Here is a 12,042-nt window from a genome sequence, read left to right on the forward strand (position 1 = left end):
GGCCGTGCCGCCGGCGCCTCAGCGCTCCCGTTACGCGCCGCCGCCGCTGCAGCCACAGAGCTTTTCCTTGGCCTTGCGTGGGGCAGCGAGAGGAAACCGGGCAACATGAAAACGGTACTTTTAACTTTTTCTTACTTAAAGCACAGACTGGTGGTCCGGGGGCTATCAGCAAAGCGAGCTGCTTTGTTCCGGGGACGCCTACTGGAGAGCCGAATCGTAGAGCGTGCTGTTAAAATCTATAAAAGCAGTGATTTCTTAACCATTAAGTAAAAGCGAGCTTTTAGGAACGATGGCACCGTGTAGTTCAGACAGCATTGCAGTTTCAGCAGTATCCATCTTCCCTAAAACGTTTTCCCGAGGAGTTCTCTTGTGCTTGAACGTTTTACCAGGACTTTGTTGTTTGAGGTGGGTGTGACAAGTACTGCTGTTGGCAGACTGACTGTGAAGCAGTTGTGGTTGTGAAAATGTGCAGAACACTTTGTACTAGTTTTTTTTTGGTAACTTATAAAAGGAGGTTATGTTTAAATCCTCATTTTTTATATATTTTTCTGGATTAAAAATACCTCTGCAACGGCCTGCCAAGTTTCAGATGTAAGCAACTAATCTTACTACCTGAAGTGCAGCTCGTTGGTTGCTTTTTGGGCTAGTTAATAACTTGTACCAAGCACCACAATTTCCTCACCCTTGTTTGAATTTTCTGCCCCAAATAGACAAAGCAATTAGCACATCCTGCCAAATTCCTGTAGTTGTTCTGAATTCCTTCAGATTTTATGTCTCTGTACATCCATCTGAAATACTTAGTTACATACCACCTTTTAAAAGTGTGATGAAGATGCTGCCAAATTCTCTGTAGTATTCATAGAGAAATATATAAGGCAAATTCTCAAACCTGTCTGGCTTTTGCCAAAGTATTCCCAAAGAAATGCTGCAAAAAGGGCTTAAGAAAGAAGTTTTTGTTTCCTATTTGTGAAAGTTTGGGGCTTTTTTTCTCACTTTGCATCACATTTATATGTTTGCTTTACTATTCAGTACCCCCCAAAGCATAACTTTCTTACCTGACTCTTGTTAGACACTAAAAGGAGGAAAAAAAATCTTAAAGCTGTTTAATTGCAAATGTTTTATAGCACTAATGGAAGCCTGAGGATTGGAATGCAATTCTTGGAAGTATTATGGCAGTCACACTAAATCAGGAACAAATCAAAACTTTTTGTTGGAGTTTTCAAGTCAGATTCCTTTCTACCTGCTTGTTTTTAAAGTCACTTCTTAGTGCTCACAGTAATTTATAAATATTTGATTTAAAAAGTGTAGATAGAGGAAAAACACACTTGTGAGGAACAATATCTGAATGTATAGATGGTAATAAAAACTTTTGTACTGTTTATTCCAGATTATATTCGATATTTAAACGATAAAGCTCTCTGCTTTTTTAGGTTTTTTTTAGGGGAAGGGATGTATTGAGATGATAAAAACTTTTGTACTGTTTATTCCATATTATATTTGATATTTAAATGATAAAGCTCTCTGCTTTTTTATGTTTTTTTTTAGGGGAAGGGATGTATTGAGGTCTTGGCCAGTGAGCAGCATCTTGAATTTTAGAGTTTGTCAGAAATCTGTGTTCTGGACTTATTCTGTGTAAAAGCTAGTCAACTTATCAGGTCTAGTTAACTAACTTGCTAGGCTTATGTTCTTGTTATTACTAAAATTGTACCTCTGCATTGTTGTCTCGTCTTCAGATGACGGGATCAAACGAGTTCAAACTAAACCAGACTCCAGATGATGGGATTTCATCAGTGAAGTTTAGTCCAAATACATCTCAGTTTCTGCTTGTCTCCTCCTGGGACACGACTGTCCGCCTCTATGATGTTCCTGCCAACACCATGAGACTCAAGTATCAGCATTCAGGAGCTGTCCTTGACTGTGCCTTTTATGTAAGTGTGGGAGGTGTTTTTAAGAAATTATTTGTGCCACTTTTTTTTTTTTTTAATAGAAGGTTTCAATTAGCATCTTCTTTTCTTTGTATCATGTTCTGGCATGTCCTCCAGTGTCTTGATCTTGATGTGTAATTGAATGTTTTAAGGATTGGTTTAAATTTTTTTATTTTGCCTGTGCTTTTTCACTGAACATTTTGTCCCAGAGTTGATATCATGGTGTGGATCAACACAGGTTCTCAAGTGGTTTCTAGTTTCCAAATTAGTTTTAGGGGAATACACTTCAATTAGGTGGAACTGGCTTAGGTTGACAGTTGTTTAAAAATAAACATTTTGTGTTTTTACTTTCAAAGTAAAAATGTTAAGTAAAAATGTAAATGTAAAAATGTAAAGTAAAAATGATCTGATACAGCCTCTAACTGCTTTTGTTTCTTTTTAGTTTTACTTTTCAAGTAAAAAAAATTATGTAACTTAAAGTGATTTACTTCAACATTTTTATCTGGGCTGGATCTTAACCCTTGTGTCTTAATTCCCATCTTCCCAAAACTTGTCCTAAGCAAGTCCTAAGATGAAATTTTTTTCTTTATAGGATCCTACCCATGCCTGGAGTGGAGGATTAGATCAGCAATTAAAAATGCATGATTTAAACACGGACCAAGGTAAGCAGATTGAATTCTGTAAGTGGTCTCAACAACTGGCCTAAGCTTCAGATTTCTATACTTATGTGAGTGGAACAGATTGTTTTTTCTAGATGGATATTGGCTTTAAGTAGTAGCCTCTGTTGATTTGTTAGTGCAGTGCTCAGCAGTTTCTTTTCCTGTGCAGCTCTGAGGCACTGGGCAAGGCTGGATTCCTTCCTATGTAACTGAAGGTTGTGCTGTAAAACCTTTCACAGCATTCCAAATCTTTTGCTGCCAAACTGAGGGTTTAAACTTCTCCCCTGATGAATATTCCTTGATGTATTTTATATGGGTATTCATTTTATTTCCTTAAAGTGGAAGGAAAGGAGAGGAAATGGCTATGTGCTTGTCATACTGATGGTTTGAGGTTCACATCATACGTGCCTTTATGTAGCAGAATAAATACTGACCCTGTGAAGTACCACCTGAAAGCAGGGGAGTGTTTGGCAGTTCACCAGAAAGTTTGTTAGGTGCTTGCAGGATGCTTTGGGTTGAATTTATGATGATAATCCTGCTCTGCCATAGGCTACTGTGTTAGGGGAATTAGGGAGAATAAGCTGGACTAAAACTGAGCATGTTTTTGAAAGGTTTGTGGTTGAGACATATTTAGGATGATCTTTCACATGCACGGCAGAATGCATGTAAAGCTTTTGTGTTGCCAAACATTGTAGCCTTATACTATATTTTTTTAACAAAGCATTGCTAGAAAATAGCAGCTGGTGCAAAATTCAGAGCTAGTTTATCCAGCTTTTTTTTTTGTATATTTGTGTGTTACAAAATGAATCAGCTTCAAATAACCGTGGTCATCGGAGCCAGCCAATAGATAAGTTACAATATATTCTATTTTCTTACAGAAAACCTTGTTGGTGCCCATGATGCTCCTATCAGGTGTGTTGAGTATTGCCCAGAAGTGAACGTCATGGTGACTGGAAGCTGGGATCAAACAGTTAAACTGTGGGATCCCAGAACTCCCTGTAATGCAGGAACCTTCTCTCAGCCTGAAAAGGTATGTGCTGGATGCTGTGTTCTAGGTGATGTGCTGAATAATACTTCCAGTGACTGGCTAAGTGTCACCACACAGAGCACTCTCTGAAACTGAACCTGAGAAGTTATGGTTCATGTTTTTTTAAGCTGTGAAAATATTGCACGTGCTGAATAATACTTCCAGTGAGTGGCTAAGTGTCACCACACAGAGCACTGTCTGAAACTGAAGCTGAGAAGTTATGGTTCATGTGTTTTTTTAAGCTGTGAAAATATTGCATTTTAAAATACTGATATTCAGTATCTATTGTGATTTGAGGTTAAGGCTTTGAGCTTTCATCAGTAGGAGAGTGTAACTTAGTTCTGAGCACTCATTGTGGACCAAATTCTTATAAATTAAAACAAACTCGAGGAAGGAAAATCGTAACAAAAGCAGCCTGTGAAATTGAAGCAATGGCTAATAATCCTTGGCTTAATTGTAATATTCACTTTCAATTTCCTTACATGGAAGATTTCTAGATGTATTAGATTCTGGCAGTCATAAAGTCTGATTGGTTTAAAATGTGCATAGAGATGGAGTAGGAGGCCACTTATGTTGCCTGAAATAATTTGTTTTTTTCACATGTATTAATAGATAGAACAGAATTGCTTGTATTGTCATTTCCCAGCTGTTGTACAAATGCCTACTAAATTCAGATGTTCTCCTAATACTGAAATCCTCTGTGCTAATGAGAGATTAAAAAAATAAAGTGTAATGTGTTAGGCTTTTTGTAACAGTTATGTAGTGTGTTAATCATTGTACTGCTTTTTTCACATATATTAATAGATAGAACAGTTGTCATTTCCCAGCTGTTGTACAAATGCCTACTAAATTCAGATGTTCTCCTAATACTAAAATCCTCTGTGCTAATGAGAGATTAAAAAAATAAAGTTTAATGTGTTAGGCTTGTTCTTACAGTTATATAGTGTGTTAATCATTGTACTGCTTACAGTGGTGTCACTGAAAGAATTGTAGAACAGCAATTTCTGTATGTTTTTTCTTTATAGACTCCTAAACAAAGGCTGGAATGCTGGATAATTTTACATATTAATATTTCTTTGGCCTGTAACTTAGATTTCATTTAGCTTTGCCACACTGTATCATCAAATCATAATTATGAGCCCTCGTTACGTTCCCTATTGCATCTAAATAGCTGCTACTTCTGTTACAACATAGCAGAACCTACTTCTGGACAGACCTTTGTTCAGAATGAAGTAATTGCATTATTTCTAGTTTTGATTTATAGTTGTATGTAGCATGTAAAGAGCTGTGATAAATTGCTGACAGAATATCATATAATGGACAGCCACAGTGAATCAAGCTGCTTATTGGTTCAGCAAGGTTCATTATGTCATTTTTTTAATACTGCCTTTGATAAATGTGTACACCTACTCAACTGCATGACAATGGTTTCATTTGATTTATGGTTCTGTGGTGTAGAAAGAATACTTACCATACAGGTGTGACATCAGTTTGTAAAGCAGATTTAAGATAGTGAATGTTCTTAATGCCTTTGCTTCCATACCTGTGTGCAAACACACTTTATGTAATGTTTGTTTATGTTTTTGGATCAGTTCTTACACCAGTAATGAAGGGAAATGTGAAAAAAATTGTCCTGTTAAGGTGTGTAATTGCTGTTGGCTCAAAGTTTTCTTGCCCTTTCTACACGTAAATGGGATTTGGCAATTGGGATCATAAGAAATTTTAGTCAATTCCAACGTGAACATATAAGATATTTCCCATCATAACAGGGAAAATCAGTAATCCCATTTTAGAGCAAGAATGTGTGCTGGATTAATGTGGATTGGTTAGAAGAAGTTTTTATATATAAATATATATGTGAATATATGTACATATGTATATTTGAATGTGTACCCACATCTGCTTAGGTGTTTTAATTGGAAATTAACTTTTTGGAGACGTAATTTCTCCAGAAATGTTTACAACTGAAAAGTTTTGTCTGATATTTGAGTGCCTTCTCACCAGAACCAAATAGCTTTAGTGAGCTGTATCAGAGAACCAGCAAGTGAGACCCTGTGCTCGAGTGAAATTATACAAACACCTGCCAAAAGTAAATGCAATCCTTCTGGCAGGATACCAGATCCCTTACAGGTTTGATTCTTGGTCTGAGGTATACACAAGATCTGTTTCCTCTGCATTTAGCTGTGTTGGATCCCCTTTGGAAAAGCTCCTTCTGCCACTTGGCTCTGGTTAGCAGCTCGGTGACAGGGCAGCTGTAGGGAGCTGGGTTCCATCTTGTATCAACAACTTGTAATTTGTTTGATAGCAGAGAGCTTTTGACTGAATCTTTTTTCTTTTAACATCTTTCCAGTTAAAACTGCATTCCAAGCAAGAACTGGAAACAACCATTTATGCATTGAATGTTTTAATGAGAAATGTGATAAACAAAAATTAGCACCTCTGAGCCAGTTTTTGGAGTAGAGCTGAAATTCCAAGCCATATTCTTTTTTAATGATGTCAAGCATATTGCTCCCTTCAATTGCACTTAGTTTTATTGAAGTATACAAATATTTTTTTTTTTGTAATTTCCTGGCAGTTAATTTCTCTTTATTAACATGAAGCTCAGCTTGAAGTATTCAGTTTAAAAACAAAAAGACATGATTACCAGATGGAGGAGAACTGAGAAGAAAATGTGTGGTGTGGTTTTTATTGTAGGACTAAATTGCAGGATCATGAATTGATGGTGGGGAATGCAAGCTGTGCATGCCAAGCAAAGATGAATTCCAGTAGCCATGCCCTCTTTCCACCCACATTACTTTGTTTTGCTTTTGCCTTGAAATATCTGAGAAATTTAATGCTTGAAATAATTTTTGAGGAAAACTTGAATAATAGTGATTTTTCTTTTGAGTTTTATATAAACACTTCTGTACACGTGTAGCATTTAGAATATGGGTAATACCAACAAAAGGAAGAAATTCCATGTGTGAGAGGTTTAGATATCACTGAGATCTGGATAATAATAACTGGACAAATGTCCTTGAAATTTAGAATTGCTTAAGTGCATATACATGTAAAATTTTATTTTTGCTAAATTAGTTAAATGTAACATAGGACTGTGTTGGGCTTGGTTTTTGAGCTGTGTGTTAAGGTACAGAGTTAAGGGTGAGCTTTTGAAATGCTGTGTCAGTGTGTTATCACTAACCAGCTACACACTACTGCTTTTCATCCCAAATTTCTGGAATAAATGAAAGCTAAAAGCAATTCTGTAGCTACAGACTTTATTGTAGGTGCTGCGTGTTTCGTTACTGCATATTGCTGCCATTTGATTTTGTACAAAGAACAGTGGGTGCTCAGGCTGACGAGTGTTAAATACTGTGATTTTATTGTTGTTTTAAAGGTGTACACGCTCTCTGTGTCTGGAGACAGGCTGATTGTGGGGACAGCAGGGCGGAGGGTGCTGGTCTGGGACCTGCGCAACATGGGCTACGTCCAGCAGCGGAGAGAATCAAGTCTGAAGTACCAGACCCGCTGTATCAGGGCCTTCCCAAATAAACAGGTATGTTATTTCTGCTCAGTATGCTCTAGGAAAAATGGTGGGTTATTTCTCAAACTTTCTACATCTTTCTCTAATTAAAAAAACCCCCAAAACTCTGGTCTTTAATGTTTCGTAACCAAACTCGTGAGGGGTTGGGTGGAGGGGGGGAAGGTGTTGAGGTTTCTTGTTCCACATTAACTCTTTTAAATACTAGATGCTTAGGAATGTTTGCCACTAACTTACCAGCATATAACATTCTCATTATTTTCTCACTTTTGTCTCCTTTGTTAAAATAACCTATTTAATGCAGCACGATGCTGACATGTGACTAAAAAAACAAACACCACCCCTCTGCCCTGAAAGTTGCAGTAAAAGAGAGGAAGACAGAACTGGTGGTTGCTCAGCAGCCTTTATGCACTGTAGCCCTAGTTTCCTCAATAGGCTGTGAACAGGGGCAGGATTAAAACTGTACCAATGTCATTCCTATATTTTTCCTTTTTTTTTTTTTTTTAAACACTGTGTCATGCACTGGAGAACCCATCATCCATTATCTAGGGGGATTTGTACAATTTAGATGATCATATAGCTGTTCCCTGTAGGTTAACATCGTGCATCTGTGGCATTTCTCTTTCTGAAGTGAAGCAAGAAGATTAGCTTTCTCTGACAAAATCATGGGGAAGAGAATTTTCCCTTGTACACAGTACTAGTACAGGAATTGCAAGATAGTTACTCATTCTTGAACTGGCATGAATGCTTTGTCCATTTTCAGTTCTAGTTATAGTAAAACAAGCTGATCTACCAGATTGTATTGTATTATAGATTTTAAAGACCCTTGTTATAGCTAGATGTCATTACAATCCTATTTCTGAAAAGATCTATTATGGGCTTAAGTCAGAAGTTATAATAAAAGCATCTCAGGTTGCTCTAAGTCAGGACTGTAATTAACTGGATAAGTGGACACCACTTATAATCAAGTTTCACTGAAAATACAATTTCAACATGAGTGTTTAGTTGCTAGTATAAAGCTCTGAACTAATTTTAATGTAATTTAATTCTGAAACGAAATAGTCCCGTGAGTGTCTCTAATATTTCAGATATTTAGGCCCCGGGGGATAGGTGGGAAAATACAAGAGGTTCTTAACTTCCCTTCCTCTCCCCTTCCCAATCAACTTGTGTTTGAACCTGCAGGGGTAATTAAAAGTCTCGTTGTCAGGTTAAAACTATAGTGCAATGAGAATCTCTTTCAGAAAGCTTTTTTTCTGCATTATTTTCCTGGAAGCAGATTTTGTTGATGCCATGGACCTGTGGTAACAAACAGTTTCTGGTTGTACACAATTTAAGACTGCTTGAATTTTATTAGAGTTTAGAGGAGTGTAAGATAAATTGTATTGCAGTCTCTCCTCGAGTTGGAAACTCCTAAAATGCATATCTCCTATTTTTGTTTTGTAGGGCTATGTTTTAAGTTCCATTGAAGGTCGTGTTGCGGTGGAATATTTGGATCCAAGTCCAGAAATCCAGAAGAAGAAATACGCATTCAAGTGTCACCGTTTGAAGGAAAACAACATTGAGCAGATTTATCCAGTTAATGCCATTTCCTTCCATAACGTCCACAACACGTTTGCTACAGGTAGAACAGATACTTGACTTTATATAACATTTGCATCAGTTTAGTTTTGATTAAACCAGGTCAGCCTTCACTTCGTACCCTTTTTAAGCGTTTAAATTGTATTCCTTGCAGGGTTTTGAAATTATTTGGTGCAGTGGGAGTTAATTGCTTTAAGAGGGATTTTAGGAAATGCTCATTGTGCTCTTTACTGAATTATGCAACTGTGTTTTTACTGACAAAAATTCCTGGTAGTTTTCTCTTCCCCCCCCCCCCCCCCCCTTGACATCTTTTGAGTGTTAACCCTTCTCACTGTAATTCACAAGCCACCTTTCCCAACTGCCTTTCAGGAGGCTCGGATGGGTTTGTGAACATCTGGGACCCGTTTAACAAGAAGAGGCTGTGCCAGTTCCACCGGTACCCCACGAGCATCGCCTCGCTGGCCTTCAGCAGCGACGGCACCACCCTGGCCATCGCCTCCTCCTACATGTACGAGATGGACGACATCGAGCACCCCGAGGACGGCATCTACATCCGCCAGGTGACGGACGCCGAAACTAAACCCAAGTGAGTCCCCTGCCCCTGCCTTCAGACCTGCTCAGCCTTCAGCCCCGGGTTTTATTCATTTCCCTGAGTTCATGAATAGCCTTACTGATGCCAGCAGATAGCGCAGCTTGACAGTAGGGTTGGGTTGGATTTTTATCTGGTTCGCCCAAGCTTTCAATATCCGTAGGTTGATAGATGGCTGATGGATAAAATTGTGCCTGGTTGTTTGGTAGGAGAAGGATGTCAAACTCTTCTCCTCTTTTTGAATAGTTGCTATTATAGGAAGCTGTGGAGTTATTGCTAGCTCGTTGCTTCGAGAATTAAGTGAAGAATTCAAGAGTAAATTTGAGTAAATGTTATTGTGTTTGGCTGTTTAAAACTTGGAGTTAATGAAATCCTTACACACTGAGTGTGCACCCAGCTGTCACAGTCAGAAGTGAATCTAGATGCTGCTCTGGGAAGGCTGTGTAAAATCAAGGAGAGGTTTCTCAGCTCCCGTGTACTGGAGTTTGCAGCCCTCTGATAACACACTTTTCTATCATTGCTGCTGTCAGAATGGGGCAAACTGATTGATGGAGGTAAAAGATTTCTGTTAAGCTCTCTTTGGCATGAATGTTACATAGAAAAATTGCTGTCACCCTGCAGAATTGCACTACTCTTCATTATGCTAGCACAGGAGCAGTTGTTTTTATTTTCACATTTCTGTGGTTCGTCGTTGCTATTTTATCTGTTTTTTTCTTTTTTCTGGTACTCAAACTGTCCTAGACTTTTATCTGGTTGTCTTCATTATTTTGTATCAAAGTGGCTCTGTAAATAGACACACATAAGCAACAAAAATTCTTGAGTTTAAAACATCAAGAACTTCTCCTCACCCTGCCCCTTAAGTGATTTGTGTGTTCCTTCACAGCAGCCATTTTATTGCTGTGGGAATGTGAGGTGAAAGTTGCAGAACAATAAATATACCAGCACTCACTTGGAGGGGTTTGCTTTAAAATAATTTTAATATGGAAAAATCAAACTAGACCTATTGCAATATTTATTTCTGGGGATTCCTGAAGTTAAAAAAAAATTCCAAAGATGATAATTCAATTTATTTTTAAGATCAGATTGTACTTGCTATCAACATTTGGGAGGGTTTAAGAAAAAAAAGGTGATTAAAAAAAAAAAAAACTTGCAGCTATTGGCCTTGTAATAGTAAGAGCTGCTTTCAGTTATTTTTGTTCATTGCTAGTTATGGTTGCTAATTCTGTAGAGGCTTCATTCTGCCTTATGAGGAGGTTAATCTACAATTAAACAATATTTCCTCTTGGCCCTCCATTATTTTCTGGAACAGATGGTTCATCATTTCCTGGGCTGTTAAACACAGCGAGGTTAAGGTTAGACTCTTGGGAATCAGCTAGTTTTGAATCTTATTAGGCTGTAGAAGGAAAACTAATAAGAATACTCCTTAATATCATTTTGTGACTGTAAACAATTATTTATTAGCAAACAATTGATCCCAGAAGGGCAAATTGTTTGAGTCAGTAATGAGCTGAGAAAAGACAGAGCATCTCTGTGTATTTGGAAAATAATTGTAACGTAATTGCAATGCATTTAGACAGGCATCTTTTTGGACCTGTTTCTATCTTTAAATGAATTTCTGCAAACATTAACAAGGTTTATATGCTCTTCTGACATTTACAAGTTGCTTGTGTCAACCTTAGGGCACTAAGAATGATGTGTATATTTTAATGTTACAGTAATGTGAGTCATCTCTGGTTTATTCTAAAAATAAGTTACTTAGGACAGGAGACTAATTAGTGATCTTTTTGCATGTTAATTTGAAGCACTTAGCGTCTCTGCACGATGCATTCCTAAATACAGTGAGATGGTGCCATAATATAGAAAAAAAACTTTGGAAGATCAACTTTTTGATCACTAAATTATTCTATATTGTATCTTGATACAAGTGGAAGCAGTTTTTCTAAACACATCTGCTTTTATAGAATGTTGAATGTTTTACCTGCTTATGATCACTCTAAATACTGCTTGCTGAAATACAGTTTGTTTATTTCAGGTCTACTTAGACTTCTGGTGATACTTCTCCTCTGCAAGAGGTGCCCACCTGCTCCTGACAAGACTAAACTAAAACAACAGAAGTGAGAAGAACAATCTTTGTACTGAAGCTGTTTTTAATCAAGAAATATTTGTTTGTATATTAGTTTGTCTTAATCTGTTGTTACTTTCCTGCTTATGTTAATGAAACTGTTTTCTTTTTCTGCTGTCTGTAGCTAAGTTAGTTCACTCCTAAAGGCAACTTTGCATATACCCTTTTAAAAACTCACCACTTCTTGTAGTATCTAATTATGAAAACTTCCAGTGACCTTGTAATTGTTCAATAAATAGCCACAGGTTTTTTGAAAACACTGTGTAGCACCCCTTACTGTTTGCAAACAAACGTTAAACCAAACCTTTAAGTTGCAAGAATTCCTGAGTTCTAGATCTTCCTGATGGAAAACTTCTGAAACTTTTGTCTTTTTCCAGTGAGCTGAACTGGGAATGTCCTCATGACTTGGGGACGTTGGCTCTTCAGGCAATGTTTTCACAGGGCTGTGAAAGCCTAATGTTGTTTTAGGTGGGCTTCTTTGTATCAGTGACTTGATTTTTCCTGGAGAACCATTGGCTGTTTCTGGAGGAAAGAACTTGAACACATAGTAGCTTTTTATTTTATTTTTTTTACACATACTGCATAAAAGACTAAAATTAATGATTCTTTGGAAGAATTGAAG

General features: G+C 37.4%; 1 protein-coding gene across 1 annotated transcript; it reads left to right on the forward strand.

Moving 5' to 3' along the window:
* The first annotated feature begins 105 nt into the window (after window positions 1-105).
* BUB3 (BUB3 mitotic checkpoint protein) lies at window positions 106-9,299 on the forward strand. Its single transcript, XM_008949325.1, has 7 exons — window positions 106-114; window positions 1,734-1,928; window positions 2,518-2,587; window positions 3,463-3,614; window positions 6,988-7,146; window positions 8,575-8,752; window positions 9,079-9,299. Exons 1-7 carry the CDS (start codon window positions 106-108, stop codon window positions 9,297-9,299), a joined length of 984 nt encoding a protein of 327 aa, XP_008947573.1.
* Window positions 9,300-12,042: the final 2,743 nt, after the last annotated feature.

Source organism: Merops nubicus, unplaced genomic scaffold, assembly GCF_000691845.1.
Source record: "Merops nubicus isolate BGI_N331 unplaced genomic scaffold, ASM69184v1 scaffold25740, whole genome shotgun sequence".
NCBI lineage: Eukaryota > Metazoa > Chordata > Aves > Coraciiformes > Meropidae > Merops > Merops nubicus.

Bases quoted from the DNA above. Each gene is read 5' to 3' on its own strand.
- BUB3 (XM_008949325.1), top strand. The intron at 3,615-6,987 runs GTATGTGCTGGA...GTTGTTTTAAAG, and splicing joins CCTTCTCTCAGCCTGAAAAG to GTGTACACGCTCTCTGTGTC. The intron at 7,147-8,574 runs GTATGTTATTTC...TTTGTTTTGTAG, and splicing joins GGGCCTTCCCAAATAAACAG to GGCTATGTTTTAAGTTCCAT.